The following is a 15,713-nucleotide window of genomic DNA, read 5'->3' as shown; positions in this document are numbered from 1 at the left end:
ATATATACGTATAATTCCCGGTATTCCTGATGCTGTTTATGGACTTAATAAACAGCCGGAAAGTCTGAAAGCTCATAATGGTAAAATCTGAGTTGCGATATCCGTTGTTGGCAGTATACGTGATTATTATATAATACTCAATATTACTTTTTACAGCAAGGAGTCAGATGTCAAGTGTTGTAGCATTAACATTCTACTCCAATATAAAATCTGGTTCACTTTGATATATAGGAGTTTTTCCTTGTGATGGCAAGTTATTACTTACAACAATTTACTGAAAAATACTTAATAAAACAATGTATACCTATCATACATACACTGTACGTATCTTCTTCTGTAAGAAGCTAAATATTTACTAGAAAAATAGGTAGCACTGACAAAGTAAATAAGCAAAAAAATGTGACACTATTTATAATATTTTTTCCAAGTAAACATTAGTCACAATGAAAGGAATGTAACGTTTCTTCAATATCACGTCTTAAAACCACACCTTTCTATTCTCTACATCAGTCTATGAATATTTTAGAACACACACCTAATTTTGTTTTTACAACAAATTGTGCATAATAATGTTTTCTATCCATTGACTGCATGTATCAGTATGATTGCAGTTAGTACAATGAAACAACTTCCTATTGATACACCAAATTTTATTTGAAAATAATCAAAACTGAGTAAGTTATAGGTGAGAATGGACCAGTTTAAAGCAGTTTTTACCTAATTTACTTTTAAAGTTGTAAATTAATGTTTCATTGATAGCAGTTTTGGTTGAATCTTGACATATAGACTAACAGGATAAGGTACTTTGTAATAAAGTACTTTGGCTCTAAAAATTTTGGCTGTTCGTTAGTCAAATTAGAAAAGCATTTCCTCTTTTCTAATGGAAATTTTATTATTATTTTTAAAATAGTTAATCTGTTGTTTCCTTTGTTAAGTAATGTACATTCATCAAACAAAGTAAAAATACTTGAGATAATTGGAAGGAAGTTCAACTATTCTATCCCTGAGGTGTAATATCTAAGCCTTCTTTTCTTTATATATATATCTTATACAGTTGGCAAGGTGTTTTATGGCTAAAAGAGCATAGAGAATAAATTTATGATTCATGGAAAAACACAGATAATTTCATTATACATCTTTCAAGAACCAGGCAATAGTTTAGTGTAGTTTGTACATGTGGTTAATTCCCCAAGTTCTATTTCCTGGAATTGGATGTTTGCTTTTCTTTTGTTCATTTGGAAGAAAAATCACAAGTGTTAGTTACTTTCATTTTGTTGATAAGAAGGAAAGGAAATCTTAATTAGCTGAAGAATCTTACCATTTCAGATATAATTGTAGAAACTATCAACTTAACTTTTTAACCATCAAAAGTTCAGTCCATCATATCAGAACAACACCCAAATTTTCCTTCTTTTACTTTTGTTAACACTCCTACGAAAGGTGGGGCCTAATAGGCCCCAGAGCAACTTGAAAGGTTATTAATATTAGGCTAATAATTTTGTATTTAAATAAAATTGCCATTTAAATCCACTAATGAATGGATTAACGAGATTCCCACTGTCCCTATCTACTATCTAGCGAAACCACAGCTAGGGGAACGGGCTTGGAGAAATCAGGACTAGAAACGTCTTTTCGTAGGAGTGTTAAGGGGATAAAATGGTGACTTCTGAAGTTCTGATAGTGCTGAAATGCATAAAGCCTATAACAAACATCTTCAATGATGTCATTTAAAAGATAAACCTTAAATTAATCATACTTATTCCCCTCCCAAAGAGTATTAGATTTAAAAACAGTACTATTAAAGTACTATTTTTGGTATCAAGTATCATCTATAGCATAACATTAAAGAAGTTATAATTCATTTCTGTAAACAAAGCAAGTTGCAAATATGGATCTGACTTAACACACAATTGCATACAGTAAATGAGAATATAAAATACAAAGCTACCCAGGAGTTATCTCCTCATAGCCATTTTGAATTTGGAACTGATAGAACTGCAGATGTTAATTTGGAAAGTCAAAAACAGGAAGTCTCAAGTAAATCTGCATTGAGTTTACACACTAACAATGCTAAAATTTGAAGTTAAATTCCCCACATTGAACAGGGTGCAGACAACCCATTGAGCAATTTTATGCTAAAGAATAACAACAAGACACGAATTCAGTTTATCATTTTTGTATGAGTGCACACACACACACACATATAAACTGATTTTCAAATTATATCCACATTAAGTGGTTTTCTGAAATCTAATTGAGAATATAAATTTCTCTCTTTTTGTTTGTACTTCTTCATATAAAATATTTATGTTTTAAATGTTACCTTCTTGAATTACTATTTTACCTAGATCTAATCAACAAGAATTTTTTCCTAACACAGTTAATTTTTTTTTTATCTTTGTTGTGTAACCATCATAACTCATAACTGAACAGGAGGTTTGTGTCATGCAAGTTCTAAGTATATGCCTGCATATGTACCATTAGTTGTTTCAGATGAAACTCTGTTCACCACATGATGTTAACCTAAAAGCCAGTTTAAGGATACAAAAATACACACATCACCCGGGGGGGGGGGAGAAATTCAGCAAGAAGTGTAATGATAATAGTACCGTTCTGTTATACTGACTATAATGACTGAGCTTTTACTCAGCAGTATGTTATTTTAATACCACTGTTCCATTTTCATGATGGAAGAAATAAAAAATAACCACTGTTCAAAAGATTTCAGTAAATTATTTTAATGGATATTTTCACGCAGTACAGTATTTAAAAATAATGGTGCACCAAAGATTAAATATTTAGCTCAGTTACTATTCCTGTAAGTGTTTCCTTCTTTCTGCAGGAAGTGTAACAAGCTGACTATACTTTAACTTACCACAAGGACAAACCTCACAAGTACAAAACAATAACTCATCTACAACTACATATGTACAAGAGGTTTCAAAAATAACACCCATCTGGCAGTCATTAAAAAAAAAAAAAAGGCAACTGAAGTATTAACCTTCCAGCAGGTACAAATATTGTACACCAATGTAATCTTGCTGTTTGAACTTTCAGTGCCACACCCATGCCTTATTTTGAGCTCTGGATACATGGTCACTACATACCCGTTCCAAATCTCAGAAGACCTCTGACTCTACTTAACTCAAGATGACGTGAAGCTTCTGATAGCTACTGCTCTTCATAAGTGACTACTCCAATAAGGCATGAGGAATATGAGAAAAAATCTTGTATTTACACTTTATCAGCTACACAAACATCTGATGAAAGAACACAGCTGAAGAAATCTACATTTTGGTATGAAACTTTGTATATATAATAAAGTAGTTACATCCACAAGTAATCACAATGAGATAGTAAGTACATGTGAGATTGTACTTCCCAAGTATGCTTATTAGTGGTATTTGTCTTTTTATAATACCAGTAAATTAAATAACAAAGTGCTTCCTTAAATATATGGCTTAATTAAGAAATTACAGTTGTCTACAGGCAAATAATATAGAGCTAAGAAATCATTACTAGAATATAATACATAAGCAAATGTACATTTTCCCAAAGACACATACAAAGTACTTTTTTCCATACATACTCAGTTAGAAGAACTGTTTCTTGGACCTCAGATTTTGATTATCAATCAGTAAATTACATATGGACAAAAATATGTTTAGATGTACTGTCTCTCTTTGAAGTTAGAAACTCTAGAAGAAAACTAAGGTTAATAGACAGTTTGAGAAACTCATGTGGAATGACTTCCATTAGTTTATTTCTAACTAAAACAAAGTAATTGTAAACTTTAGAAAATCCACGATGGGCGGAGTTCTTTAGGACAATGAGTTTTCTGTAAATTGTACAGCGAGTTCTTTACAGATAGCATTTAATGTACAGTTTTAAACTGCTGAATTACTATAACATGAGCTAAAATGTTTTAAGAGTAGGATTACCACTGGCAAAAGATCTTAGAATAATAGTGTCATTCTGCATGACTAAATCTACCTTATTCACTTTTAGAGGTATTGTATTAGCAGTAGGATAAGTTTCCAAGACAGTTCAGCTCAGCTTAATCTCTTGTAGATATTGACTGGAATGATGTTAGTTTCCTAAAGGCTAGGATTTTGAATACATTAGCTCTAAGAACATTAAAAGTTTTATAACTTTGGAAAATATAAATTTACTTACAGCAAAATCAGCTTTGTGAAAAACTGGGCTCGTTTATAGTAGAATTAATACCAAGAGACGAGAGAAACCTAACCAGGCTTGGTATAGCTCCTTCCAAAAAATCAAGAAAAACTCAATGAATTAGTGATTACCTATTGAATAAATATTTTTAAAACTATAAACAAACTTACAATGGAAATGGGGTTTAGTAAAACAAAATCAAAATGAATGTTATATTTGTTTTAAGAAAGAATGAGATTCTTAAAAATGGTTCGATAAGACTAACATCTTTAAGCTAAATGTATAGGTTGATTAGCCTTGAAATATACAAGACCTTATAATGGAATAATTCCATGGCAATATGAACATATACTGGGATATGTCAGTGAAAAAGAAACATTAATTAAGAGTGGGATATCTCACTGAACTAATAAGGTACTGGGTAGGATACTTCACACAAAAAACGAATTAGCCATCGTTATTAAATATCATTGGGAAAAAAAGATCATCCTACAATGAGATTGACTTGCTTTACTAACAATGGCAGTGTTTTGTTAGCTGTTGGCCATATATTTAGCCTCATATCAGTACATTCACTCTTTAAATACATATATATATATATATAGAGAGAGAGAGAGAGGAATAATATTTCTACATTTCCCCTTCCACTCTTGGCAGTGGAATTTTCTGCTTTTCTTTGTCTCGCACAACTGTTTATATAAAATGACTTGAAATTTTCTTAAAGTAACACATTTCTACCTTAGAACAATAAACAGGGTAACAATTTTCTTTCATATATTTTGTGGTTACCTTAGATGTAGCAACTACTAAAACTTTAGTTAGATACTTTAAAATAGCAGCCTGACCAGAAATAAACTTGAATACCAATACAATGATACTTGCATAGCACAGTTTCAAATGATAAGAACAGAAATAATATTAATAACACTTAATAGTTCTCATCCAATACACATCTATCATTAAACGATTCTAAAAGTCAGAATTTCACAAAAATATAAATGAAAATAAACTAAATTTTCAGTTTACAGCATAAGTACGTATAGTAAGTAGCTGTTGAAAATGTGAGAGAAAAAAAAATGTAAATAATTTTCAAGACATCCACTAAGCCTGTTCACGACAAAGAAAACATTAAATATCTTCATAATCATATTTAATTACAACCAAACTGGAACAACAGAAAAAAAGGAAACTACTAGTCTTGGAGTGTCAGCTGCAAAAGTATAAAAAGCAAGCTGGACTTAAGAAATATGTATAACTTCCAATATTTGAATATTTTACAAAAACATGCATACTGCATGATAAACATACTTATCAACACATCTAATGGACCATGTAGAGAATTACTATATCACAGGATCTGTTTCTAATTTGTGGTAAAAAAAAAAAAGAGTTATTTTTTATCTATTATAATCAGACAAGAGTAAGATAACCAATACAACTCTAGCACGAGTACAGCAACTCAATAAAATTAGAGCATGAATGCAGACACTTTTCCTCTCACATACACACTAAAACCACATGTGAAGTTTCCAGTTACAAACGCTAGCTGGTTTCAGCTTTCAGACAATAGTAGATTATTTTACTGTCTTTCAAAAAAGAAATCTGGGTTTCAGAAATTATGTCAATACAGTGTTCAGTAAGAGTTGTGTCACTTGTCATGGCAGTGTTCAACAGGAGTTGTGTCATATATTAAAATACAAGTTTTTTCTTTCACATCAGGATTTAGGAGAAGCTTAGTCATATTAGAATATGGGAGTTTTCTTCACAACAGTGTTCAAAATGATTAAATCAGGTGGCTTAGCAGAAGTTATATCACATATCATGGTAATGTTCCTCAAGAGCTAAGACACATACAAAAGCAGTGTTCAGAAGGAATTACATTATACGTCAAAGCAATGTTAGCAGGTGTTATATATTAGAATATGGGAGTTTTCATCACACCAGTGTTCAGAATGAGTTATTTCACTTGATTCAGTAGGAGTTATGTTATATATTAGATTGTATTACCTCATCTGAGCACCAATATGCCTAAACTTATCTTTGAGTCCCCTCTCAAATCTAGCACTTACATATTGAATTACAGTAGGCTAGCAACAAGAAAATCAATTGTACTGACACTAGAATCTGGCTAGAACAATTAATGTTTTAGTGAGCCACTGTTAATATTAGTAAAATAAAGGCCCAGGTTTATGTAATTTTCTTGTGATGAATGATCTCTACTGGAATCCAGAGTTATAAACACATTCAAATTATATGTAAGCTCACAATCCCTTATCAAAAACATTTAAAATTCAAATAATCTCCTTTAAATTACCATTCTGCAAATATAATGAGCTTGTTCTCGAAATGCCAAATTATCTAAGTGAGCATCCACTGTAGAAGTACCAAACCTATTTGTATAAATACCTGTTGTGAAAATATGCAGATAAAACTACATCCAAGTAATAAAAAGTATTACCTGAAGAAACTATATATAAAACCAGTTACAAGCTTAACTAATAAATTAAGTCAAACATATTTAATTTTATTTATTTACTAATAATCTAAAGTTAAAATTGAAACAGAATTAACTCTATTAGGTTATCACACTTCTGTTAAAACTCAACTATTTGTTACCAAACTAGAAAGAAAAATTACTAACATTTTACATGCTTCTAAGCCTTAGTAATGATTATATATCCTTGTGCTACTTCAGCCAATGCCATAACACCTACACAATTAGAAATGATCACTAACCAGTACAAATAAGAAAATACAATCACTAAAGCTTTTAGCAACAGAACTTACAGAATTTGTTCACTAGAATTATAATGGAAATAATAGTGTTTTGTGTGAGCTAATTTTAATATTTTTAATATGATTTATCAGTACAAAACAAAACATACACTTATTATGTAGGAGAAGACATCACAACATACAGCAAGCTAACTGATCAAATCATACAAAATTACCACTAAAACAGGACTGAATAATTACTTTAAAATACCAACATACACAAGGTGCAATCAATAATAGCTGCATTAAGTAAACATGCAACTACTTGAAAAAATACCAATTTATACTATTTGTAAATGCACAAGTTTGAATACGATAACTAACTTGAACTAAACTTATTAGTATTAAATGTCACTGGCTGCACTAGAGTTTTTACAAAAGCTCTAGTGAGATAAAAAAAAATACAAGTTTTCAAGCACACTATAAGAGTGGCAAAATCAAGTTTTGATGTCACAGGATTACTGAATCAACTTCAAGACCAATTAAACAAAAATACAAATACTGGCTATCTTATCTCCACTTAGAGAAGGTAACAAAACTCATTGATGAAGAACCATAGGTACATAAACCTAAGTAAAAACAGAATATGATACATTACCATTATGCAAAAAAGAAAAAAGAATCAGATATGGAATTAAATAATTAAAATCCAAAAAGAGATCACATTTTCTACATCTTGGCTTTGGTGGTCTAGTTTGGACAGGATCTACATAATGCTTTTTTTTTTGAAATTAAATAACTTAGAAAATATTAAGCTGTGAAAAACACTAAAAAAATTGCATTATCTTGTTGGCTAATGACTATTTTTACTTTCATTCCATTATACTTCATTCATTCTACATTCATTCACCATTATTCCAATGTATACAGTACTGATATTACAGCAACGTCTTGTCATTTCCAATCCTAATGTGCTCTCCCATATAACACATATTGAAGCTATAGCGAATTATTTGATTTTTACATCTTCATGTGTGTCCATATTATCTTATTAAATATCCTGTTTGATTAAAGGCTTTAACATCTTTCATCAAAATAAAATATTTTTTTACAGAACTGATAAATCAGTAAATTTAGAAAACATTAGAGTTTATTTTCATCCATTTTCTTTGTCAGAACACTATCTACAGGCATGGTGACTGATATAGCACTTACTTACAAGGCACCACACTTGTCAAAATATTTAAATCCTTTCCAATTACAATGCAAATGCATTTATTCTAATATGGTATTTAGTAGTGCAGGCAACACTTTGCCAAACAGTGTAACTCGGAGAACAAGATCACACAGTTACTGACCACAGTACAAAAAATCAGAAAGATAAGAACTAATTTCTGCATTTACAGCAGTAGATATCCCAAGCACTCCAAAGGAATCACTTCCTTTTGCGTTTCCGTGTAGAGCATGTTGACAAAGACGGACGTAAGATGTCTAAGGCATCACGAGGTAGAAGTGTCAGTGGAATGGTGAGATGGGACATCTGGGCAACTTCTGATTCACACACCCATTCATCTGGGAAACTGCAGAGTCAAAAATAGTTTAAAGAAAGCATCATAATAATTCAAAAATATTAAAACACTTATTTTATTTTCTTACACTAGAGACATTTACATAGGAGAGTGCATAAGCTATTCAAAATATATTTCTATCAAAGTTGCAAACTTATGATCTTAAGATGAAGTAGGAAAAAAAAACAGATCATTGTTCATGGGTATGGGTGGGTGGATTCTGAGTTTTGTAAAATAACAATTTAAAAACTTTATTGAGGCTACTATTTGGAATGAGTCCCAAAAAGTGTAAGTCATTGACTAATACATCCATCAAAATATCAGTTTACAATGCTGCTGAGACAATTTTAAAATTAATTGCAGTGTTTCTTCTTTAGATTGAAGATAAAAAACGAATCCACCACAGGTTCCAAATTTCAAAAAAGAGAACTTAAGAACTGAAAAGGTCTGTAATAAAAGTTGTAGTCAGAAAGTATTCATGAAAGCCACTGTTTAATTATTTTCAGTCATTGCAAGACACATTAAATTGACCAGATTATTCCATAACTATCTAAACATGTCCAAATATATTTGGTTCTGTTTTACTAAATTTATATAATTATTCTCTGACATTTACCTTCTTAGAGCAATCTGAAGGTTCCTACTAGATTCTCAGCTGACTTTAAATATCACAAAGTTAGTAGCTGCATATCTCCCCAAACAACAATTACAGAGTTTGAAATGAGTCACTTTTATTAAAGTTACTATAACTTTAAAAATAAACTGATAGTTCTTACTAATCCTATAAAAGGCCTTGAAGTACTATCAAATCCAATCAACATGTTTTCTTATGTAATTTTTGTACTTAAACTCAAATATTTCTAATTAAGATTTTGACTTTTTACATAACACATTTTTAATTTAATTCTTAAAAATTATAAAAAGTATGATATTTTCTGCCAAAAACTTCCATTCAGTGAAAGCTGAATATTTTTTTTACAGTGTGGAACTCAATCAGTAACACATTTTGGAACCAATTAAAAAACTTGCTATTTGATAAGTTTATTGAAAGAGCATTATATATTTATGCAACAAAATATGTAAAATTACTACTAAAATATAAATATACTAAACTTTATTTGACTAAATTTGTATTGTGCATTTACCATTTGTGATCATTCTCATCTTTGATGCAATGCAGTATGTATATCAATTATTTATAATGCACTGTATTGTTAATTAAAAATTAAAATACATTGGTTTCTATCATCTCTAAAAACACTGCTGCTAAAATATGGTACAAGTTCAAATGATTGTTCAAGATATAGAGGTATAAGTATCATACAAACAACTATATAATAATAATAATAATAAATTTATTAAGCAATAAATTAGACACAAAAAATCAAATATCAATATAAAACCATCAACAAAGAGTTAACTCGTCCTGTGATGGTTAAACACATAATAATGTAAAATCAAAACTTACAAAATCAATATAAAGTTCCCAGAATATTATCATCAGTATTTAAGATCCATTGTTTTAAGTATTTCTTTTGATTAACACGATTAATAGAAGATCTTATACTATAAGGAATAAAATTATGAATACGAGGTGCCAAATAAAGATATTGATGAAGTGTAACTGTTTTACGTGGTGTGGGTACATTAATTGGAAAAAAAGATTGAAGTCGTGTAAAATATGAAGTGACTTTAAAAGGCCTATTAAAAGAAACATGCAATGTAGATAAAGCTAAAAAATATAAATAAAGTTTATCATATGAAAGAGGGGAGTTAAATTTACTGAAATCGGTATCAAGCCTATGAGTAAAAATAAGAGAGAAAACACTTTTTTGCAACTTGTGAATAGGAATTAAAAAAGTCTTATATGTGCCACCCCAAATTGAAATACAATATTGTAAGAAAGATTGAAAGAGAGCATAATATACACTTAACAAAATATGATAAGGAGCACAATGACTAAGTTCAAAATTAGCATAGAACTATATTTTAATTTATTAACTAAAGAATTAATATGAAATTGCCAATTTAATTTTCGATCTAAAATAATTCCTAAATATTTAACAGAGGAAACTTGAGTCAATTTGGGACACTTACAATTAGGGTAAGTATAACAATCACTAGAATGATAAAAAATAGAAGGAAAAGCTGGAATGACACCATAAAGGTTAAACTGAAGAAGAAAAGATTTAGATATATTTAAGGATAAGTCATTACAGAAAAGCCAATTTTAATTTTATTAAGATCACTAGAAATAATGGCTTCATTAATTAGATTTGGCTTACTATAAACAACAGCAATATCATCGGCATAGGCTTGGATATCTCCAAAAAACTGTTGGTAAAGAATATCATTTATATAAATGAGAAATAATAAAGGGCCCAGAACAGAACCTTGTGGTACTCCAACATTAATTGTAAGCCAATCACTATAATTATTATGGATACAAACTGATTGCTTTCTATTGTGAAAGTAAGAAAAAACCAATCAAAACAATGCCTCTAAAACCATAATAAGATAATTTATTTAACAATATTTTATGATTAACAGAATCAAAAGCTTTGGCTAAGTCAAGAAAAACAGCAATTGGATGAAGATCAGAATCCAAAGCTTCTGTAATACTTCCCACAAGTTTAGCAACAGCAACCTCCGTTCCAAGCCCAGGCGAAAGCCAAATTGAGAAGGAGACAAAACTGAATGTCTATCAAGAAATGATAAAATTCTAATCTTCATAGATTTTTCAAATAGTTTAGAGAAATGTATTAATAAGGAAATAGGTCTATAATTCGTAAAATCAGAAATATTACCAGATTTATAAATAGGAATGACCAATGATAACTTTAAAGCATTAGGAAACTTCCCTTGAGTAAAAGATAAATTAATTAAAAAAAGTCAAAATTGGTGCAAAAGATTAGCATTAGCTTTCAAAATCTTAACCGAAACACCATCTACACCATTAGAAGCTGAATTTGATAAGGAGAAAATATTATTCATAGTTTCAGATACAGTAACAGGATATAGGTAACAAGAAGAAGAAGGAGCAGGAGGCATGCCCTGAGAACAAAATTTAGGATTGGAGCAAGTAGATTTAGCAACATTAACAAAAAAAATAATTCAAATCAGATAAATCAGTAGTACCAAAATTACAAAATTTCTTATTTTTTTTTTTAACATCAATAATAGAGTTAACAATATTCCAATTCTGTTTAATAGTTTTAGCATTCTTAAACAGGTTATGATAATAAGTCCATTTAGTCTTACGGGTCAAGCTAACAACATAATTCCTTAAACACTTAAATCTAATCTTTAAATAAATATCATCAGGAAATTGATGTACTTTCTTTTTTTAACTTATCTCTTTTAATCATTAACAAAACCAATTCACTGGTAATCCATGGCTTAATTTTTCTAAACTTTCGTGACACAGAAACAGTAGTAGTACAACTTTGAATACAATCAGTTAACACTTCAGCAAAATTATCATAAGCAACATTAACATCAGAACAATTCATAACACAGGACCAATCTGAAAAATTCAAACAAGAACTCAATTCATTAAACTTAATCTTTTGAACATTTGAGACATGTTCTAGATCCGATAAAATGTCTATACATAAAACAATTGGAAAATGATCGGTCAAAAAACTCTCAACAATATAAGAATAACAATTTTAACAGTATTTCCACTAATTAAAAAATGATCAATACAAGAATTAGTAACATTGGTTATCCGTGTAGGAGAAGAAATAATAATACGAAGATTGTTCTCAGACAAAAACTTAAAATATGCATTCTTATAACAAACATCATCAAATGCCAAAACATCTATATTAAAATCACCAACAAGTATATTAATATCATATTTGTATAAATTCAATTCTAATGAAAGCTCATCAATAAATTTCAATACAGGCAATCTAGGAGATCGATAAACAACAAAGAGATTAAATTTCTTATTTTGAATCATACAAAATAAAATTAAAGCATCAGACTTAATGTACTGCACTTCTTTTATCATAGTCAGTATCTCAAATTTAACAAAAACTGCCACTCCACTAGCCTTATTTAGACCAGAAGATGAAGAATAAAAGGAGTAACCTGGAATCAAAAGGAAACAAATCCATCCTCAACAAACCAAGTTTCAGAAAAAGCTATTATATGAAATTTAACAACGCTTGATTGTAAAAAACAAGAAATTGGTCAAAATTTTGAGTAAGACTTCGAATATTAACATGTATTAAATTTAAATGACCAACAGAAAAACATTTGGTAAATCAGAAAGAGAAGACAAAGTTGGTGTAACACCAACAATATCATCAAAATCATCAGCCATTGCAGTATTTATAAATTATTAAGATCAATCAAGCAACGTAAAACAATGGGCTGAGTAGTTTCTGATTTCCTAATAAGAATATTACCATTCGATACCCAAAGAAATTTATAGCCAAGATCTTTCTGTTTTCGTTTTGCTTGCATGAAAATATCACGATAATATGGGGAGAGATGTTCGTTAACATAAACTGGATAAGATTCATTACAGACCTTAATATCATTAGTATTAAGAGAGAAATTTAGTTTTCTTAAGTTTAAGCAGATCAAATTTAATTTGCTTACGACAAAACTTAACAACAATCTGTCTCGGACTCTTATTTTCAGTTGTTTTCTTTCCTATACGATGAACAGTGTCAATATCTGTAGGAGCACAGTCAACCCCAAAAGTAGTTGTAATCTTCTCAACAACTTCTTGCAAATTCTCATCAGGCTTCTCTGGAATACCTCCAATCAAAACATTATAGTTATAAGAATATTGTTCCGCTTCACACATCTTCCTCCGAAAACTTGCCATCTCCTTCCACAATTCTTCATTTTCATGCTTTAATGTTTTATTTTCCTGTTTACACTCCTTAACTTCAGCTCTCAAAGTTGTGATATCCTCACTCATAGTTTCTACCTTCTCTGAATAATATTGAAAGGAAGTCACTAATTCTTCGACCTTTACTTTAATTAAGTGAAAGTCATCAAGTCTTGACAAAATTTCAGTAACTTTTGTCTTAAGCCACTTCATATCTGCCTCCCCCATATTTAAATCAAGCTCACTATTCTCAACAAGATTAACTGTCTCCCCTCTAACGAAATGGACACAGTCCTTCTTAATGGAGTTTCACTATTTAGGCTTAACTTTCTTTTTCTCATACAAAAATCACATTCATAACTTTTCCCAATTTCATTTAAATATTCCAAATCCTGTTCAGTTAAGTTCTTACATCTTAAATGATACCATTTTTGACACTCACCAGAGCAATGAAGGGCTTTATCACCAACTTTAATATAAACTTTACATTGAGCACAAAATCTACGTGGCATACTAGTCAGCCATTTGTAACTTAAAAAACTTATGGGTTAAAATATTTTACATATGTTAACTTTAACTTCATCAGAATATAATATTTTAACATCAATGAATGTAATAGCTCTACAATACTTTACTTTTACTGACTATGACAGACTAAAACCTATAAATGATCAATTAACAGAACAGCTTTATTATGCTGAGTAACAAGTACCATCATACCTCTATCTCAATGAATTTGCAATGTTTAATAATTTATTTACTACTACCAACTAGCTTCAAAAGTTACTTATATTTTACAAGAATTAAATTACACTTACATCTGCTCTGGCAACCAATGTAACAATACTGCAACTTTTCCAGAATTCTCCACTCGTCGCCCTTGGACCTGAAATGGTAAATTACCAAATGATCTAAAGAGAACAGACAAATTCCTAACTAGTAATTTTTTACTCTGTTATATTTACACAAAAATTCAAAACAAGTAACTATTTTGTCTCAATCATATATACAGACATCTGTAGAAAATACAGACATCATAATTAATATTTTTGGCCAATAACATTACAAACATCTATTAGCAACATGGAGAGCTTCCAAAAACCTTTTTTTCATCATAGTGTTGTAAAATATAATTAACATACAACATCATGTAAAGTAACCTAAGTGATATATTCAGAGATATTGCACTATACTTCAAAAATATATTCTTTAAGTGCTATAAAAAAAAAGTAAACACAACACTGTTTCCATCAGTTGCACAGTGTATCCCTCTATTATCAATGACATTATGAAGGCTTCACAAACTTATATGAACAATGTTTTCCTCTATTATCTGTGACATTATCAGAGCCTCATGATGCCATACACAATATTTCTCTCTGTTATTCTTGGCATTATCAGGGCTTCATGATACACAATATATAATGTTGTGTTTTAAATGCAATAATACCATAAAATATAATTCAGATATGTTAGTATTGAATGTATTTCATTTAAATAACATATATATAGTGTGACTAACACAACACTAGAACACATCAAAACTCATATTTACAATACTGTGGAATGTAACTGTCCTGGATGTTCCCTGAAGGTCTACCTGAGTGAGTACATTCAATTCCATGAGTTCATGCTGTACACGTTCCATAACTCCAGTATCGAAGAAGTCTTCAGTTTTGATGGCTAATGAATTTAAGTTAATATTATTTAAAAAAATGTAAAACAAATGTAATTGTAATTATTAACCATAGAGATGAATATTGTTGATAGTTATTGATAATAATAGGCAAATATCTTTGTTATTTAAATTGCTTCTTGGTTCCAAATTTCTAAAATCTATACATTTTTTATTCAGTTGACCATATTCACTACTTATGTTAGCCAAAAAACACAGATACCCTTTGTTGTTTATTAACATATAACCTTACTGATAGATGTCCTCATTATTTATAATATCTTTATATTTTAAAAGCTATACAAGATATCTCTGTGTTTTTCAATAACTATATAAATAAGCTCTTTAAGTATATCATATAAAAATTACAATAACAAAAAATGTCTGTTTTGTTCCTTAATTATAACACTTGATGTTCTATTTAACAATCTTTAATACTGTTGTTTAAAAAGCACCTATTTTTGTAAAACGTTATGCAAGATAATTTTATATTTAATAAATTTATTATAGTATTCTGTTTGATTTTTTTGTGAATGTATTTCCTACTTACATGTAAATTAGCTGCTTTTGAAATCTGGTTTAGTTTTTCACAGTTTTAATGAAAAATGAGTCAATTAGTATTATTTTTCCTAAATTAGGAAGCTGATTTCTGAAGAAAAAATTTCATAACCACAAGCTGACTTTAATCTTCAAAAACTTATTATTTTTATTAGAAAAAGATATAATT

General features: G+C 29.6%; 1 protein-coding gene across 3 annotated transcripts in view; it reads right to left on the bottom strand.

Moving 5' to 3' along the window:
* Positions 1-2,722: 2,722 nt before the first annotated feature.
* The window catches only part of LOC143241044 (zinc finger protein aebp2-like), a 102,609-nt gene continuing 89,618 nt past the window's right edge, over positions 2,723-15,713 (bottom strand). For all 3 annotated transcript variants that reach the window (XM_076484505.1, XM_076484508.1, XM_076484506.1), the window contains 3 exons: positions 14,867-14,994; positions 14,130-14,197; positions 2,723-8,471 (listed from right to left, as the gene is read on the bottom strand). In XM_076484505.1, the coding sequence (XP_076340620.1) occupies positions 8,327-8,471; positions 14,130-14,197; positions 14,867-14,994 (341 nt within the window). In that variant the 3' untranslated portion in view covers positions 2,723-8,326. The remainder of the gene's footprint in view (positions 8,472-14,129; positions 14,198-14,866; positions 14,995-15,713) is intronic.

Source organism: Tachypleus tridentatus, chromosome 13 (genome assembly GCF_004210375.1).
Source record: "Tachypleus tridentatus isolate NWPU-2018 chromosome 13, ASM421037v1, whole genome shotgun sequence".
NCBI lineage: Eukaryota > Metazoa > Arthropoda > Merostomata > Xiphosura > Limulidae > Tachypleus > Tachypleus tridentatus.
This window is presented reverse-complemented; position numbering and strand designations above follow the sequence as displayed.